Raw genomic sequence first — 17,663 nt, 5'->3', positions numbered from 1 at the left:
AAGGGCAGTCAAGCAGCAGAGCAGTGAAGGTCTACCACTAGACCACCAGGGATGACGTGCAGACAGGAGCCTGCGGGTGGAGGAGGGCCTCGAACTCCTGACCAGGAGTCAGCAGCAAGAACGGGAATGGGAACAGCAGCAGCTACCAGACGGAGCTGTGCCTTGAAAGGAGAAAGTCCACCAAAAGCTCCACTCAATCTCATCTCTTAGTGCCATTTGATACACGTTTTTCCTTGGATGTTGTATCACACCCACGTAAGGCATAATTCACTCCATTTCTCTACTATCTTGTTTTACTCCTCCTCGCAAATCATCTGCACAGAATACTTCATGCCACTCTTAATCGTACAACTTGAAATCCTATATGCTGATGTCCTAAGGCTTGCTTTAGTTCTAAAAGATCTTTGAACCTGTTTTCTCCAGCTCAGAGCCCCCCTTCATAGATCTAGTGAATGCTAAAGCCAGGTTAAAAGTATCCAGACTCCCGTTCGCCCTCCTTCTAGGACATACAGTCAATCTCACTGAACGAGAGATCATGCCTATGCCCAGGTTTCTGTACAACATCGCCTGCCCTTTACCATGCTGAGCTCTGGACATTAATCTTTTTCTGCAGCATATAGTAAACCAGTACAGGATTTATGCCCTCTCTCCCATGTGCCAGGCACAAAGAACCCCATCAGAAGGGTTGGACTGGAAACCAAATTCGGATTTAGGAAAAATATTTAAGCCAGCTCTGCGTTGCACGTGACCAGGAGGAGGACGGGTCCATGGAGACATGGTTGGTCACCCTGCTCTGAACGCCATCCTCTAGTCTGCAGCCCACTGGGGAAATTCCAGAGTGGCAGACTGGCCAGTCCAGCAATGCCTTCGCTAATATGTATTTTATTATCTACGCAAGTGGTCCCTATGGGGGAAGTGCGGCCCTTGACTTCCAAGGCAATAGTTATACAAAATCGTTCCTACAAGTAAGGCTTATTATGCGATTTGGGCATTTATTCTCATTTTAACAAAAATCCTGTTAGAAAGTAAGGCTAGGTTTTGCAATATACAGTATCAATATTATGACAAGGTGCTCCTATTTAGTGATGGCACAGTGAAAGTGATAAAGTGAACGAATAGTGTGTAAGTGCTATACACAATAATAATATATACGTGACTGATAGGGGAATTGTGATGTTACATGCAACACTCGGGTTACGAGCGTCGAAATCCATAATCAACATAAATTAAAAAGCAGTCCACAGTAGAAGTTGTAGACCTAAATTGCAAATTTAAATAGAAAAGGGCCATCATCAGAATGGAATAAAAGAATTGTGTGTCAATTTCTTTTGAATGTATGTTGAGTAGATGAAAATAAAATGTTAAAACTGAGGTCTTGAGAGCTACTAGAGGGATTGTGGCTACAGTCCTACAACGCTAGATGTGTATGTCACTGGATCTGGGGGTAGATCATCAGGCTTGCTTTAGGAGTGGGCAATCTGCGAGGAGAGATTATGGATATTACTCTCATGTGTAGTGACATCAAATTGTTGAAATGTAATAGTGGTGCAAACTTACCAGAAATGGTAAGTAGTGGTAAGTCTCTTGGAGGTGGACGGAACAAGAGTCACCAGGACAGAACCGGAGGTGGGGGGAACCAATTAATTAAGGTTCTCAGCGCACTTGTACATTAAATAATCGGGCCTTCTCTGGGGCCGCTCCTAGAATCCGGAACTCCCTCCCACCCGCCATTAGAAGACTTCCGTCCTTGGCACTCTTTAAAAGCTTCTTAATGGGCAAAAACCTTGTCTTATGACAACATTGCAATCACCGTAGCGACTTGTTTCCACCTTCCACCTTGACATCATCCACTGCTCTACGAAGGATACCTAATACTGCACTCCTGGGCATCCCTCCCAAGAGTTGAGACTGCAGGCCTTCCTCTATAAGGTCTACCTATTGTTAACTTTTTATCCTTCTTGTAGCCGGGACCTTCGACTGCGTGCTTTTTCTTGTATAATGTATAATGTATCCCCCATCTTACCCAATTGTTCCCTCCCTTCCTAACGCTTTGTATACCTCCCTCAAACCTGTAAAGCTCTCCGATACCCTCACGGGTCTGGTTTGCGCTCTATAAAACCTTAAAATAAATAAATGGAAGAGTCAGAGCAATAAGGTCAATGGTTGTCACAGATCTAATGACAATATGGCCATTGCAAGATTGTTGCACACCATAAGAAGTCTGATGATCCTCTCAATAAATGAGTGGGCCGTGGGGTACAGCATTGAACTCTATTGCTAATGAAAAACAAATAGGATAAATCAAAGTAACGCTTCTTAGCACGTGAATAAATATTCGAGAGGAAGGAAAACGCCCATCTCGGGTCAGTGTTGCCAACGGAGAAAGATTGCTCAGATCAACAGTGTCTGACACTATGCATAGACCACTATTATTAACATTAAGTTAATTAAGTTAGACAAGTGCAGGAAAGCTAACTATTATGCAAAAGGTGCATGAGGGGTATTGTTCGAACATACTACTGTGGATAGAAAATAACCATTCAGGAGTATATAATGGCAACAAAATGCGGCAGCAATGTCCTGAAAACGACTTTGGAAATCAAAGTCAGAAAACAGGCAGCACTGCCTTAGCTGATTATGACTAACACATCGGCCAATTACGACTTAAGCATTGTCGCGGTGGTAGGGAGAACACTGCCAAGCCAACGTCCTCCCAACTTTACTGAAATAAGGGGGCACACCATAGGCCCAAGCCACAACAAACACTAGGCTAAATCGCCCTGGGGCCCTTTTTATGGCCATTTACCTGCTTTTCCGACAACCTTTTCATGGCGGTGTACCCACCACGAAATGGTCGGCGATAAGGCAGGTCATAATACACATGGCGGTGCCCATGCTGGCACCATCACCATTAACCGCCGCTCTCCTTACCACCGTCGCCACAGTACCTCAAATGTCGGCGGTTGTGGCGGTCTGCTGCCAGTCCAACCATAAAGATCAGACAGAGGCAGAATCATGCAGTCTGACCACCAAGGAGGCAGTAGTTAGACTGCCAAAAAAGGTACATCGGTCTCAGGACCGCTGAAGTCATAATCAGCCCCATAGTTTGGATGCAGTGGACTCTTCATTATAGATGGGTGGCTAATTAGTAAACAATCAAAATAAACAATACGCTGCACCAACTTCTAATGTTTGGCATTCACCAATCTCAGTCTAGGTAGCCCTCAAGAAAAGAGTGGCAGTGTAAATATTTTATTAATCACGCATCTAAATGTGTAGAAAAAGAACAGTGATTAAATACAATGTAACCCTGTCATAATATCGATACTGTAATGGCTCCTGTAAGTAACAAAGTCAACACCTGCAACATGCCCAGACTCCTGTATACGTTGTGGCAGATACAGAGTGCCCCATCAGTATCAAGAACACAGCTTATCAATATCATGCTCAACACATGTACCATGGCCCACACCGGAGCCAGGCTCGCGCAGCCACAGTCCTGGTCTTAGGGGCAATGTTCCCCATCGGGTTTATGCCCCAGACAAAATCACTGCCCCTATATCATTACGAAAAATAGACCCTTGCATCAGGCTTCTGTACCTGAACCATGGCCACCATCTGCAGTACACAGACCCCCACCAAGCTGAACACCATCTGCAGTACACAGACCCCCACCAAGCTGAACACCATCTGCAGTACACAGAACCCCACCAAGCTGAGCACCATCTGCAGTACACAGAACCCCACCAAGCTGAGCACCATCTGCAGTACACAGAACCCCACCAAGCTGAGCACCATCTGCAGTACACAGACCCCCACCAAGCTGAGCACCATCACCATCACCCCACATATGCCAGTGATGCAAAATTACCCCATCTGCAGCATGGCCATTACTCACAAGGCGTACACGTCTGAAGGCTCCATCTGAGCCGTGGCAACTATCAATATCATATACACAAACTGCATAAGGCCCTCCAGAGTGACACCACTTGCATCATGGCTCCCACATGCACACGTCAACTACCCTTTCTGTAACATGATACCACCTATAACATGGCCACCTGTACCTCCGCTCCAGCTGTATTCTGATTACATTCTGTAGCACACCATGCTCCCCTCCTGTACCCTATCTACCACACCATGCCCCCCAGTTAACCCATACCCACTCCCACATGTACAATGCGCCAGCCAGCATTGTGACTCAGTCTGTACCTGCGTTTTGGTGGTGAGCTGTATCACAGCTTTCCTGAAGTTGAGCTTGGAGTCCGCGTTCCCCATGGCAGGTGCCGCGGCTCCGGCCCCGATCTGTGGGCCGCTGCAGGTGCCGCGAGCTCCGACACCCTTCCTGCACCCGCAGCCTCTCGGGGTTGCAGGGCTCGGGCTCCTCCCGTCGCCGCCCCTCGCCGGTGCCGGTTGTGGGGCCCTCTCCCCACGGCGCCTCGTCCTCCCGGATGCGGCTCCCCAGTTCCTTGTTTTCCGCCGTCAGCGGCAGAGGCTCTGGAAGCAGGAACAGCAGCCGGTTCCACCCTCCGCCCCCAGCCTGCCTCCTCCATCGCAGGTCCCGCCTTCCTCTCCCTGGGTAACTCCCCGTGCGGGCATCAGCGACACAACACCTGGAGACCGCCTCGCGCCCGGCTTCGGGCACAGAGCAGGCCTCGCGCGCAGCCCGAGTGTGTCTGCATGTCGTAGTGGCATTCCCTGCATTTTTACCAGACTTCACTTTGCATTCTTAGATGTGTTCGCCAGCTTTTAATATAATAAGAATGGATTTAAAAATGCTCAGACAGTGTTGTTGGCTGATTAATCATTGGACTTGTTTAAAGTGACTGAAGTCTCGTACATGATATGGCCCTAGAGAGAGCCGCGGGTTTTAACCGTTTGACCGGTGGTGCTGTATATTTTACTTGGCAGTTATACGTTTTTTTACACTCCATACGCGTTGTGTTCTTTTTGCATATCCACATCTTTGCACTTTATCATTGAGTGGATTGAATTGTATATTTTATTTATGCAGTCAACATGTATACTATATGTTGTGACGTGTGACGTTTTTTAGATTGTCCGTTGTGCGTATAATTTCACCCCGTGCTATATTGTATTGTAAGGAATTATAATCCCTAATTTTACAGTTATCCACACATTTGCATTTTATACATTGCAATATTTTCTAGAATGTTTTCCTAATGTTACAATAATGTGTAAAATATCTATTTTTGTATTTTTTCTGTGGACCCCAGTCGAGTTCCAAAACATAATAATAAATACAATTGAATTGAATTGAAGTGGTGCTGCAACAATTTTCTAAGTGGGGGTGCTGCCAGTGGAATGTAACCAGCTGTTGTGTATTTTGAAGCACACAGTGACAAACATTACTAAAACATGGAGTGGTAGTGCACTTTCATTTACAAACTGCACGTTTTAATTGAAATGGCCTCTACATTTGCTGATAAAACTATATAGCCCACAAAGGACAATGTATGGAAATCGGGTTACAGAAAATAAATATCATTACACATCACTAAGTGTCCTGATGTGTTTTGATCCAAATAAAAATGTGGGTTTATATCACACTTTAGAAGGAACAAAAATGCCTAATTTATGCTTTCTTGTGCCGGTATATTTTGACATATTTATACAGCCCATTTGAAAGTATTAAAATGTTACTCTTGCTTTGTATTCAGAGAATATAAAGGGGGGCGTGGCTTGGACTAGGTCCGATACCTCCACCACCCAGAGGGGGGAAAACGGCAAATTGACTAGCGAAACGAGCACCTTTCAGAGCCAAGAACAGTCATTGGGGCGTCGGAACACATGGTGCATGCATTGATTGCAAGGAACCCCCCCAATAAGGAATAATGAAAGAGAATCCCAGCACTTTCCTCCGGAGGAGAAATGACAGAGAGGAAAGCAAAATGGCGCCCTTTAAAACTGCTTGAGATCGGCTGGGTGTTATCGGCTCGGGCGAACTCTGGAGTCACAGGAAGGCGTGAATGCCCGCATAAGTGTACAGCGGCGGCCCACAGATCCCCCCGCTATGACAAGTCCCCGACAAGCGTCCAAGTAAATGCTAATGGGAGAGAGGAGATTTGGAAGCACCGCAACCACAGCGAGCAAAGCAGAAACGAAACCGATAGCGCGCAGACGGGGGTCGCCAACAGCTGCCATTAGCCGCCACTCAACCGCAGCCGCTCCGCGCCAGCCCATTCGCCAGGACAATAGCAGCTAGGAAGCGGCAGGGAGCCAAATAATTACCATGGGCGACGAAGAAAAGAAAGGCCCCAAACGAATGCAAACGGAGGGAACAGAGTCAAAGGGAGTCAATCTATCGCGACTAAATCGAAAGTGAAGGCACATCTCTGGAAGCCGCCATCTTGGCAAAATCACATGCCCCAACAACTAGACCGCTGCAGGCAGCCGCGATAGAAGCAAAGAACTCACTGGCGGTATCCGTGCCAAGTGCGAGCACAGCGAGTTAAGGCTGCGTGCACCAACAAGAAACAGCAACAATCGAAGAAGATAAGCGTGACCGGGCATAAGTAGGGCACCAAACAAGGCCGACAAGAACAACAGCTAAACGGCATCCGCGACCTACAGGAAGAGATCGTGTGGGAAGCCGCATCAAGTGCTGCCACAGGCAAAACCACAGAGGAAAACACCCCAAACAAGCCCATACTGAGGAAACAGAGCCGACTGAGTCGGGTACATCGCGGTTCCATCACGGCTAAACCGAAACGGAAGGCATTTGAATGGGAACTGCCATCTTGCCAAAGCCTGTGTGTCCCAGCAACTAGACCGCAGACAACAGCGATATAACGCTGATACCACTAGTATTCCGTTCAAGTGCAGCCACTGCCACAGCATCTCAAGGCTGCTAGTGCCAACGAGAACATTAACAAGTGGAAGGGCACAGAAGAGACGGGTATTAGTCGGGGGCCAAACTAAAACATCTGAGAACTAGTACTGAGTACAGCGTAAGAAGAGAAGAACTGTACAGATTCGCCACACTCCACAACAATCCGGCGCCGGGGCACAATAAAACTACACAGGGGCTATTACGATACATGCGGGGCAAACAACAAGGTCCTCATAAATAGCCCACTACCCAGGGTAAAAGAGGTTAACATCACAACAGAGAGTAGTGGACAAGTGCGGAAACTGGCAGGAGCAAAGACCAGGACAAGGTCTATCCGGGAGCCAAGCAGGTATAGACTAGGACCCTCAAGCCGCAAAGGAAGATCATCCAGAGCCACGAGGAGAACGACCCAAGCACATACTCACACAGCAGAAAGGCGGCAGACTAGATAGCTACCTGGCCAGAAGAGGGTTCACAGCAATGGCAGGTTAAGAAGCCAAATTATCCAACGAGATCAAGAAATACAAAAAGGACCCACCGGAATCGCCGCGGAAGCAGACACACGAGATAACACTGGATATGATCCTCAAGACGGTCTACGAGGTAAACGACCAAGCTAAATCAACCAAATAGACAATATGCAGCTTGAGCTGGCAGCCATAAGGGCAGACCAGCACAATACAAACAGCAGGATAGACTCTGCGGAAAAGCGAATCAGCGACATAGACGATGGTAACGCCCAATCAAACAAGTCTCTACAGTCCTTCTCTAAGGTCTCTATCACCCTCCAGAAACAGCTAGCAGAACAAGATGACCGCAGCAGGAGAGGGAACATAAGACTACTTGGGGTTCCTGAAGGAGAAGAGGATAAATCCGGATCCTGCATAACCCTCGTAGAAGAACTAATACCACTACTACAGGAATCAAGTATGACAGACAATTTGAGCTAGACAAGGCGTACAGGGTGCCAGCAGCTAAACCTACACAAGGACGCGGTCCACGGCCAATCATCTGCAAGCCCCTAAGATCGCAGCAAACAGAGGCAATTTTTGCCGTAGCAGAAAAACCCGAACCTAAGATGGTATGGCAACAAAATAATAATAACGCAAGACTTCTCAAGGCAAACGGTGGAAACTAGAAAAGGATTCCTGGCACTAAGGGAAAGTCTGCAGAGAGAGAACATCACCCTCAGCTTTGCAGGCCCAGCAAGACTGAGAATCACAGACAAATGGCGAACATTGGTTTTCGAGGACCCAAGCGAGTTGAGAAAGTACCTCTGAGGCCCTGCCCCGGAGGATATGGAAGCTCAAACCCCAAGAGCTACAAAAAAGAGAGCGTCCAAAGACAGACCAGGGGCTGACGGGGCTGGCGGTGCAGAGGACAACTGACGCCAACTGCATCTAGGGACATGCAAGATGGAGAGTGGGGGCTGCACCCCCAACGAACAACTACAGGATCGACCGAACAGACTCGCCAACAGAACGTGAACACAGAACCACACGAAACCCACCATGCTGCACATTGACACAACGCTAGATGGCAAGCATAAGGCCGTCCAACACTAGGTAAACGCCGGGAACTGTAATAGCTGGACTAGCAATGGCTGCCTAGTACACAAAGGGAAGCTGCGCCGGGCCAGACCGGTCCGAGCCGACCAGCAAGCACCAAATATATGCACAGACTAAGTATACTGGGGAGGCCCAGACGAAACAGGATATACTCTACCTCACTGAATCAATCTACCTCAGGATACAACAAACTACCTCAAATCAAATATCCTTACTTCTCCAGTCCCGTGACCATAAGGAACGACCGCAAAACAGGAACACTTTACATATCCTTTTAATGTTGACTAAGCTCTCCGGACAATTACGACCTGTGCTACAGAGGAAGAGGGGAGACCCCTAATAGCCACAGTCTAAGCCACCGTTCCGACTTAAATAATGAGGGTTCTGATTCAGCTCAACACAAGACCTCGGGGGGGAGGGAGGGAGGGAACATTGCTGATGCACGCTCGTAGCTCAATCATGTTGGGGTTGGGGGAGGGGTGGGAGAGGTGCAGGGGGGGTCTCCAAGTACAGTTTCTTTTGTTTCCTTTCTTTCCTGAAACCTACCTTTTCCTTATCATCTCTTTCTTCTTTTCGGACAGACGCAAGCGGTCACTCAGCCATCCAGGGCAACACATCACGCATCATAGGGAGGCAACACTGAAAGGTGAGGTGGGCCCAACGGCAGAAGGAGTAGGTGCACACAGGATCCCCTAACTAATGGGCGACACAAAACTTAAGACATGACACAAACACAACTACTCTCTAATCTCAAAGAAGTCTCATTAAACGTTAAAGGGCTCAACCACCCGGTTAAGAAAAGGAAAACATTAGAATATCTGACAAAACTAAAGAGCGATGTGTGCGTGCTCCAAGAAACTAAGCTATTAGCAGAGGACGCATAACGGCTGAAGGCGAACTGGATAGGCCACACTTTCTGCTCGCCAGCAGCGCATAAAAAGAGAGGAGTAATCACACTAATAAATAAGAAAGCCAGGCTGACATTGCATGATTGCTACGCTGACGAGGAAGGGAGAATGCTAATAACTAGCCTCAAGCGAGGGGAGGAGATGATATACATTGCCAATATTTACGGCCCTAACACAGAGGACACCGCCTTTTGGAGGGAAGTTGAGAATAGGCTGAGTAAGCTCCCCCAAGAGGACCTACTGATTGCAGCTGGAGACCTCAACCAAGTTCTAGACCACGCCACAGATAGACACCCGTAAAGAGTCAGCCACCGCCCTCAGGGGCAGAATACCCTTAAAAATCTCTGCGCCAAGCTCCAACTTAGGGACCCCGGGAGACTCCAACACCCAGATGCTAGGGACTACACCTTCTACTCGCACCCACGCAACTCATACAGCAGTATCGACTACATCCTTATCTCAGCCTCGCACACACACCTTATAGAACACACAGAGATTTTCCCGAGAACAATATCAGAACATTCACACATCAGTCTAACGCTTAATGGACGGAACAACGAAAACACAAAAGTCGCAGGTGGAGATTCAACAGCGACATTCTTAAAAATTCAGCTAATGTAGCAGAGATAGAGGAGGCCATACAAGAGTACTTAGAGTTCAACGATAACCCTGACACCGATAAAGGTACACTCTCGGATGCCATGAAGGCCACAGTCAGGGGTAAGATACTTAGCATCAAATCTAGAATGAACAAAGACAGAAATAAAGAAGTATTAGAGCTCGAGGTGCAGATTAAGGACCTGGAAATGCGTCATAGCACCAACCTAGCAGACAAGAACACCCTCACAGCTCTAACTAGGAAGAAATACGAACTCAACAAAATTTTAAGCGAAAGGGCAGGTATGTGGATAAACAAGTATAAGGCAATAAACCTTTGCTCAGCGAACAGGGAAGGGAAAGCACTAGCCTCATACCTTAAGTGCAAGCAGAGGCAACACACTATCGGGGCAATAACAGACACAAATAGGACATCCCAAACATCAAACAAGGAAATCCTCAAGGTCTTTAAACACTTCTATGAGTGCCTTTACAGGGAGGACAAATACCGTAAAGCCGATGGGGGTGCTAGCCTCCTAGACAAACTAAATCGACCCAAACTGACAGAAGTACAAAGAACATCTCTATAACAAGACATAACTGGGGCAGAGATAGAGAAAGCAGTGGCAGCCCTTAAGGACAACAAAGCACCTGGGCCGGATGTATTCATAGCAGGGTTCTATAAGCACTTCCTCAGCCTAATCAAGCATACAATGAAAGAGGTCTTCACGCATTGTATCAAAAAGGGGAAAATGACAAACTCGATGGCGGAAGCCAACATAATAGTCATCCCAAAAGAGGGCAAAGACCCACAACATCCGCAAAACTACCGACCCATCTCCCTAATTAACGTAGACTGCAAGATCTATGCAAAGGTCCTAGCAGCGAGACTGAACGCGCAGCTTCCAAACCTAATCCATAACTCACAGGTGGGTTTTTTCAAAAACAGGATGTCCCAGAACAACACGAGACTCCTATGTCACCTAATAAACCATGCCTCTAATAACACTAAACCAGCAGTCATGATCGCACTCGACGCCGAAATGGTGTTTGATAGAGTGTCATGGCCCTTTCTTGACCAGTGCATGCAAAAGTTCGGACTAGGAGAAAACTACAGAAGATTGGTGATGGCACTCTATAACGAGCCGCAAGCCCGCGTGGTAGTTAACGGGGGTACCTCTGACCCCCTAAATCTGGGAAGAGGAACCAGACAAGGCTGCCCACTTTCCCCAGCACTCTTCCTACTTTCCCTGGAACCACTGCTGACCATGATCAGGAATAACACAGAGATAAAAGGAATCCCAATCAGGGGCAACACGGTTAAGCTAGCTGCATATGCGGACGACATATTCATCACAACAGAGGACCCGGGGTCCTCGATAGCAGCCCTAATGACCACCATTGATGAATATGCACAGGTTTTGGACTACAAACTCAACCGGGACAAGTCTGAATGCAAACCACCAAATGTGCATACAACAAGGGCAGTGTTAGGGGACTCAGGCTGACCTGGCAGAAAAGCTTCCTGAAATATCTTGGCATCTACTTTGGCAGGGATCTCAAATCAACACTCGATTACAACGAGAAAATAATTCTAAACAAGCTAAAAGAGAAACTAGACACATGGTCACCAAAGTTTGTCAGCTGGTGGGGCAGGTTAGAAACAATAAAAATGATGCTAACCCCCATGGTCAACTATCTGCTTAGTATGCTCCCACTCATAACTACGGAGGACGTCCATAAAAAATTGGTTATCCTGACAAATAAATTCCTCTGGAGAGACAAGAAACCCAGGATAAGCCTACAAAAATTAAAATTAAGCAAAAACTTAGGGGGAACCTCACCAACTTCAAAACATTCCAGACAGCGTGTCTAGCCAAACAAGGGATATACTGGCTCTCACCAGAGCAGGAATACACGCCGGTATGACTGGCGCTAAAAAGAGCAATTCTAAAAGGTCTTGACACCCTAGCCCTACTCACAGCTAACAAACACCCTGAGGCCAATAACACCATACTCAAAAACACCAAGAACGCTCTCCTCAAAGTCGACAAAAGAATGGAGAAGAGCATTAGGAACACAAGATGGGAATCTATTTGGGACAACACCAAAATAAAATACAAAGACAAGATACTTAGTATTAACACGTGGTATGAACGGGGCATCTCCACCCCCAACCAGCTAGAGAGGCTCAATACCCCGCTCACATTCGACTGTCTAAAACAAACACACAACCTACCAGATATAGAATTCTACAGCTTCTTAAGAACAAGGGCAGCCATCACAAGAGCAAACCTAAACAAAGATGCCCCATCAATCCTCCAATACATGGCGAACCTAAACAAAATCGGCCACCAGACATCACACCTATACAAACAACTGAGTCCGAAAACAACAAGACTAAACGCCAAAACAATAGAACACTGGGAAGCCCACCAGGGTAAACATTTCAGTGAGAAGGAAAAGATGCACCTCTGGACATCAACAGCCAAAAATAAAGTCACCCCAATGCTAGCACAAACTAAATACTAACTCCTTCACAGATCGTACTGGCGCCAGATCGTCTGGCGGCTGTCGGGCTCCGGAATAGCGATCTGTGTTGGAATTGCCAAAGGGAAAAGGGAGACTTAGCGCACCTTATCATTTATTGCCCTAAAGTCAAGACATTCTAGGGAAGAATAGGGGAGTTCATACATAACGTAACTGGGTACTCGCGACAACCAGACTTCCTAGGTGTAGTCACCGCCGTCATGGCTCCGGAAATAAAATAAAAAATGATAGCCAACTGACTAACCTCCTGCTCATACGGGCTGTTAAGACCATCCTAACTAACTGGAAAGACACTAGGAAAGCATCCTTCAAAAGTTGGTTCAACTGGATCACTTTCCTAAGAGGGGCGGACAACATGACAAAAAAACAATCACCGAAATGCAGCTCAAAGGACGAGATATGGCACTCCTTGGACAAATACCTGGGCTCGCACAAACCACCCTAGGCAGCCCACACATCTCGGTACCCCGCCCACAGCTGCCGCCCGTCGCGCCCATCGCAAACCCTGGAAGTTTGCCGACTATCTGACGCGCTGCCCTTACTGTCCTCTCTTCTCTTTCTTTCCTTTCCCACTTTCGCTTCCCTCTCTCTCAAGGGCAATACAAAGGCCCATCAAGGCTGCAAACGTCATAGATCGTAAATGACTACCCAACGTGTAAAATGTCCAATAATATATAATGTACGCCAACTGTAACCCCAACGGCGTTATAACATGACCAGTATTGCCTTCATTCTCTCTCTCTGTAAATTTCCTAATAAAATCTTTTTTTTTTAAATTTGGATTTCAAAAGAGAAGAAAAAGTAAACTCCATTCTCCATGTTAAACGAACAAGCAGCAATTTCTCTGTCTTTAAACGCATAGCAAATATGGCAAGATAAAGACAACATTTAGAGGCTTCTTTTTTGCTTATTCACTTTCAGAACTCCACTCTATTTATTTCTGGGGGTGCTGCAGCAGTCCCAGCACCCATACTTCTCTGGGGTGATGCAGCAGTCCCAGCACCCCACTCAATGACTACTGGAAGCCAGTAAACCCCATGAAGCAATTTCTACAATTTGAACCTCACAATAATATATAAAAATACAGAAACTAGTATATATCAAATACATAAATTATGAAATATTATATTTAATTCACTAACAAAAAATATACAGAAATTTAAACTTAAAATTTAATGGAAAGTTAGATGCTTTCAAAACGTTGGCTTGCTTGACGCTAGCATGCCATTTTGTTTTTTTCCTCATTGGGCATGCTCTTTTTTTTGTCAGATCAGACCAGTGCTGATTCAATCGAGGCCACCAATCGTCCATACTAGATTCAGTTTACTGTATGTCCATAAGCAAAGATAAGAATACCAGATTAGCTTCTAATTTCGAATTCATTCGCAGTTATAAAGGACTTTAAAACTTTTTGTTTCAATATAGTTTTTGTTATGTGTAAGTACTTTATTCATTTCCTAATATTATTCAATTTTGAAAGAGTCATGGACCCCCCTGAGTAGGGGTTGCAGACCCTCATGGGTCCCACAGAACACATATTTAGAATCACTGCCCTAGACTATCTTAATTTTTATTTTCACATAATAGCCATGTAATCATTGTCTTAAACATGTTTTACAGTACGTAATTGATGATGACAATTTCCACTGTCTGTATGGTACAGGGTTCTGTGATTTTTTTTTAGATGACTAAGCATTTCTTGGCAAAGGGCACATATGGATTAATCGTTTGAGTCCATAACTTTCCAGTACGTATGATAGCATATTTTCCCTTACTTGAAGATGGGGATGTTTAAATTCATGGCATTTACCTTTTTGTGTGTTTTTTAATTATATTCAGCTGAGAAAATCCGACTCCACATTTTATGTATTCAGTAATATATTGTGTTAATTGCGTCCCTTACATGTCTAAGTAAGTGCTTTGCACAAGTTTGTGTTCGTCTGGGACAGACATCTGTCTACATCATTTTATATCTCAGCATAGCATGTTATCCAGGTGGATACGTGCTCTGGTGCCTCACATAGGGGTGCTATAGTATACAATCTAAAGTACAACTTGTCATCTCACATGCAACAATGTCTCTTTTTACAGTTTTGCATCTACAGATCGTAACCTATTTAAAAAAAAACTCATTCCACTATTATCCTAAAACCCTGCATGAAAAAAATTACCTTGATCATACCCCAAAATGTCTTTGATCCCTTTGTGCAAGGGGCTCTGAGCCCAGTCCAAACCAGTTCTGGGGACACGATGCAAGTGCACAACAACATCCTTTGTAAGTGTGAGCCTTGGCTCCAGACACACCACAGGGCGGTGGAGCCAGCATTGTGGAAGGCAGGCACAGCACTATTGAGGTACAGGTGCTACTCTTCCCACCACTCCAACTGCAGATCAGGCCTATTCAGCTCAGGGCTGGGTCATCCAGGAAGGGCCAGGCACACCTCAACACCCCTCCAGAGGCTGTCTATAGGAAATGCACATCCTCTGTCTCTGTCGCACTGAAACCAGACAGTCAAGCCACAAAACATGCAGAGGCACACAGAAAGGTTGAACAAGAAAATAACCACTTTCTAAAAGAGCTATTTTCAAACACATAATTTAAAAACCATCCTTATTAAAAAATGTGTTATTAAACTCTAAGTTCAAGGATACCAGACTCATATTTTCTATCTTATACCTATGGGAAGATATGCTTGTTAAATGTTACAAAGCAATCCCCATTCTGTCCTATGTGCAAGATAGCCTCTCAATAGTGAAAAACAAAATTGGCAGTATTTCACTATCAGGACATGTTACACACACCATTACATATCCTACCTTTTGCATACACTGCACGCTGTCCAGGGGGGTACCTTGGGCCTACGATAGGGGTGTCCTATGTGAAAAGAAAGGGAAGGGTAGGGCCTGGTAAGTGGGTGCACTTGCCAGGTCGACATGGCAGTTAACAAACTTCACACAGGCACTGCGGTGGCAGGCCTGAGACCTTTGTTCAGCGCTACTCATGTGGGTGGGACAATCAGTGCTGCAAGCTCACTTGTAGCATTTGAGATACCAGCCCTGGCACACTCAGTGCACTTTACTAGGGACCTACTGGTAAAACAAATATGCCAATCACAATACCAATCTACACAGGGAGCACTTGCATGTTAACACTGATCAGCCGTGGAAACGTGCCTAAAGCATCTAAGCCAGCAAAAAGAAAATCCAGCATTGCATCAAAAACATAGGCGGTAAAAGGCAAAAAGTCAGGAAAAACCACACCAAGGATGCCAGGTCTAACAACAGGGAAAGAACACTTTAAACAGTAACACTAGTGCAGTAGTGTGGCTCACTGGTTAGAGGCGGCAGACCCGAGAGCAGAGGACGGCCCGGGACCAGGGTTCGATTCCCGACGCGGCAGGTTTCTGGACCAGGGTCAGCGGACTCGATAATTCTCTCGCCTCGGTGCCCACTCTGATCAGCGATCACACTCGGCAACTCTGGGCATAAGCTTGCCTCATCTGCACTAACGGCCCCACCAGACCGCCGGGGATGCCTGGTCTCACCCTGGAGATACCCATTAAGGGACCATCTCTCAGGGAAGCCAGGAAGGGTTTCGCAGCGGTCGAAGCGCGGAGATACTCCTCCGGGAGTCGATCCTAGCGCTATATAAACCTGCAATTAATTAATTAATTAATTAATTCCAAATGGGTGGTCAGTATGCATGCTGCTGCTCCTCACATGCCATAGAAGAACATGGGCAAATCTAAAGGCACTACCAACAGATTTCGTGCCTGGGATGAGTGGACCTTCCACAGTACAGAAATGTGCCCAAACATTTCTAATGGACAGCCTGGAGAAGAATCTACAAGAAAGCACTCAGGTTCTACTGAAAAATGTGATGCCATACTTGCGGAGAAGTTAAGCTCTAAAAGCAAGCTTATACCAAAGCAAGATATCAGACAGAGTCAAGGAGGTGAAATCTGCTGAACACACTGCGCAGGACCTACAAAAACAAATATTGGACCATAAGTCCAGAATGGAGTTAACATATCATAGGGCAGAGGATTCCTAGGACTGCACCAGGAGGAACAACGTCAAAGAGGGATTCCTGAAAAAAAGAAAGGTCATAGCATTGAGGAATTCCTGGAACAGTAGCTCATGACAAGTGGCACCCAAGGGCCAATGTTTTCAGTAGAGACTGGGGACACTTCCTAGAGTGGTGATAACATGCCTATTGAATTACAGGGAGCAGGAAAACATCCTGCGATCAGTGACGCGTGATAGCCTATTTAATGTGGAAGGAAACAGGTTCTCTCTCTTCCCGGATTACACTGTAACAGTTTAGAAGCAATGGGATTTGTTCCTTAATGCCAAGCTTAATCTAAGAATATTGGCTCTTAATTGGGTAATCAGAATGCACCATGCACTTCTCTACAGAGCTCGAGAAAGCAACGGCATTGACAGAAAAGAACGCGATGGAAAGAAGGATGACATTGGGAGGGACTTACAAGCAATGTACAGTGAATAGGAAGCAAAGCAAGAATAAGCTGACAACTGAAAACACAGGACTTCTGTAAAACAAGTCAGAAATGGACAACTGAGAACAGTTGAAGAGGTAACTCATTGAAGGAGCATGAAACAAAACAATCCAAATGGGTCCTCTGAATCTGGAGATCTGGAAGCAGGGTCCAAATGGGAGTCAAGTGAAGGTGAACACACAATGGACGGGCTGTGGGATGTGACACCGATGACCGCTGATGACCTGATATGACTTGATTCACATGCATAAAGCCCAATACTAAACAGCCAGGGTCTGTGTGCAGCGCAGGGATGGGAGGTAACCCTGGTCCCTCATAACACCCATTTCGTAATGTTTAAGGTGATCATTGATAACAGATTTAAACTTGCTAATATGATGGCAATGTCTGGGAACTAAGCAGTCGATTACCATAAATATTTTTGTGAATTATTCGCAATGTTTCCCCTAATTTTGTATCACTGTGTGCAGCAACAGTATGCTTTCATGCACTCTTTTCTCAACTGTGTGCAGAACTGAGAGTAGCAATGAGCCGCTAAGTGAGTGATGACGCATTTTCCCCAGTCCAGTATGGTAACACTAGGAAGCATGCTGTGGAGTCTGTACTTTCAGTGTGTGCTCGATCCACAAGATGCAGGCCATCTGGGGAACAAAGCCATCTCTTGTCA

General features: G+C 46.0%; 1 protein-coding gene across 1 annotated transcript in view; it reads right to left on the bottom strand.

Annotated features, from left to right (window-relative positions):
• HID1 (HID1 domain containing) overlaps positions 1-4,518 on the bottom strand; it is a 220,717-nt gene extending 216,199 nt beyond the window's left edge. The window contains exon 1 of the mRNA XM_086930796.1: positions 4,213-4,518. Coding sequence (XP_086786922.1) covers positions 4,213-4,278 — 66 coding nt within the window. The 5' untranslated portion in view covers positions 4,279-4,518. The remainder of the gene's footprint in view (positions 1-4,212) is intronic.
• Between the last annotated feature and the right edge of the window lie 13,145 nt (positions 4,519-17,663).

The sequence above is a fragment of the Lissotriton vulgaris genome, chromosome 7 (assembly GCF_964263255.1).
Source record: "Lissotriton vulgaris chromosome 7, aLisVul1.2, whole genome shotgun sequence".
NCBI classification, from domain to species: Eukaryota; Metazoa; Chordata; class Amphibia; order Caudata; family Salamandridae; genus Lissotriton; species Lissotriton vulgaris.
Note: the sequence above shows the minus strand (reverse complement) of the source record. Positions and strands in the feature narration are given on the sequence as shown.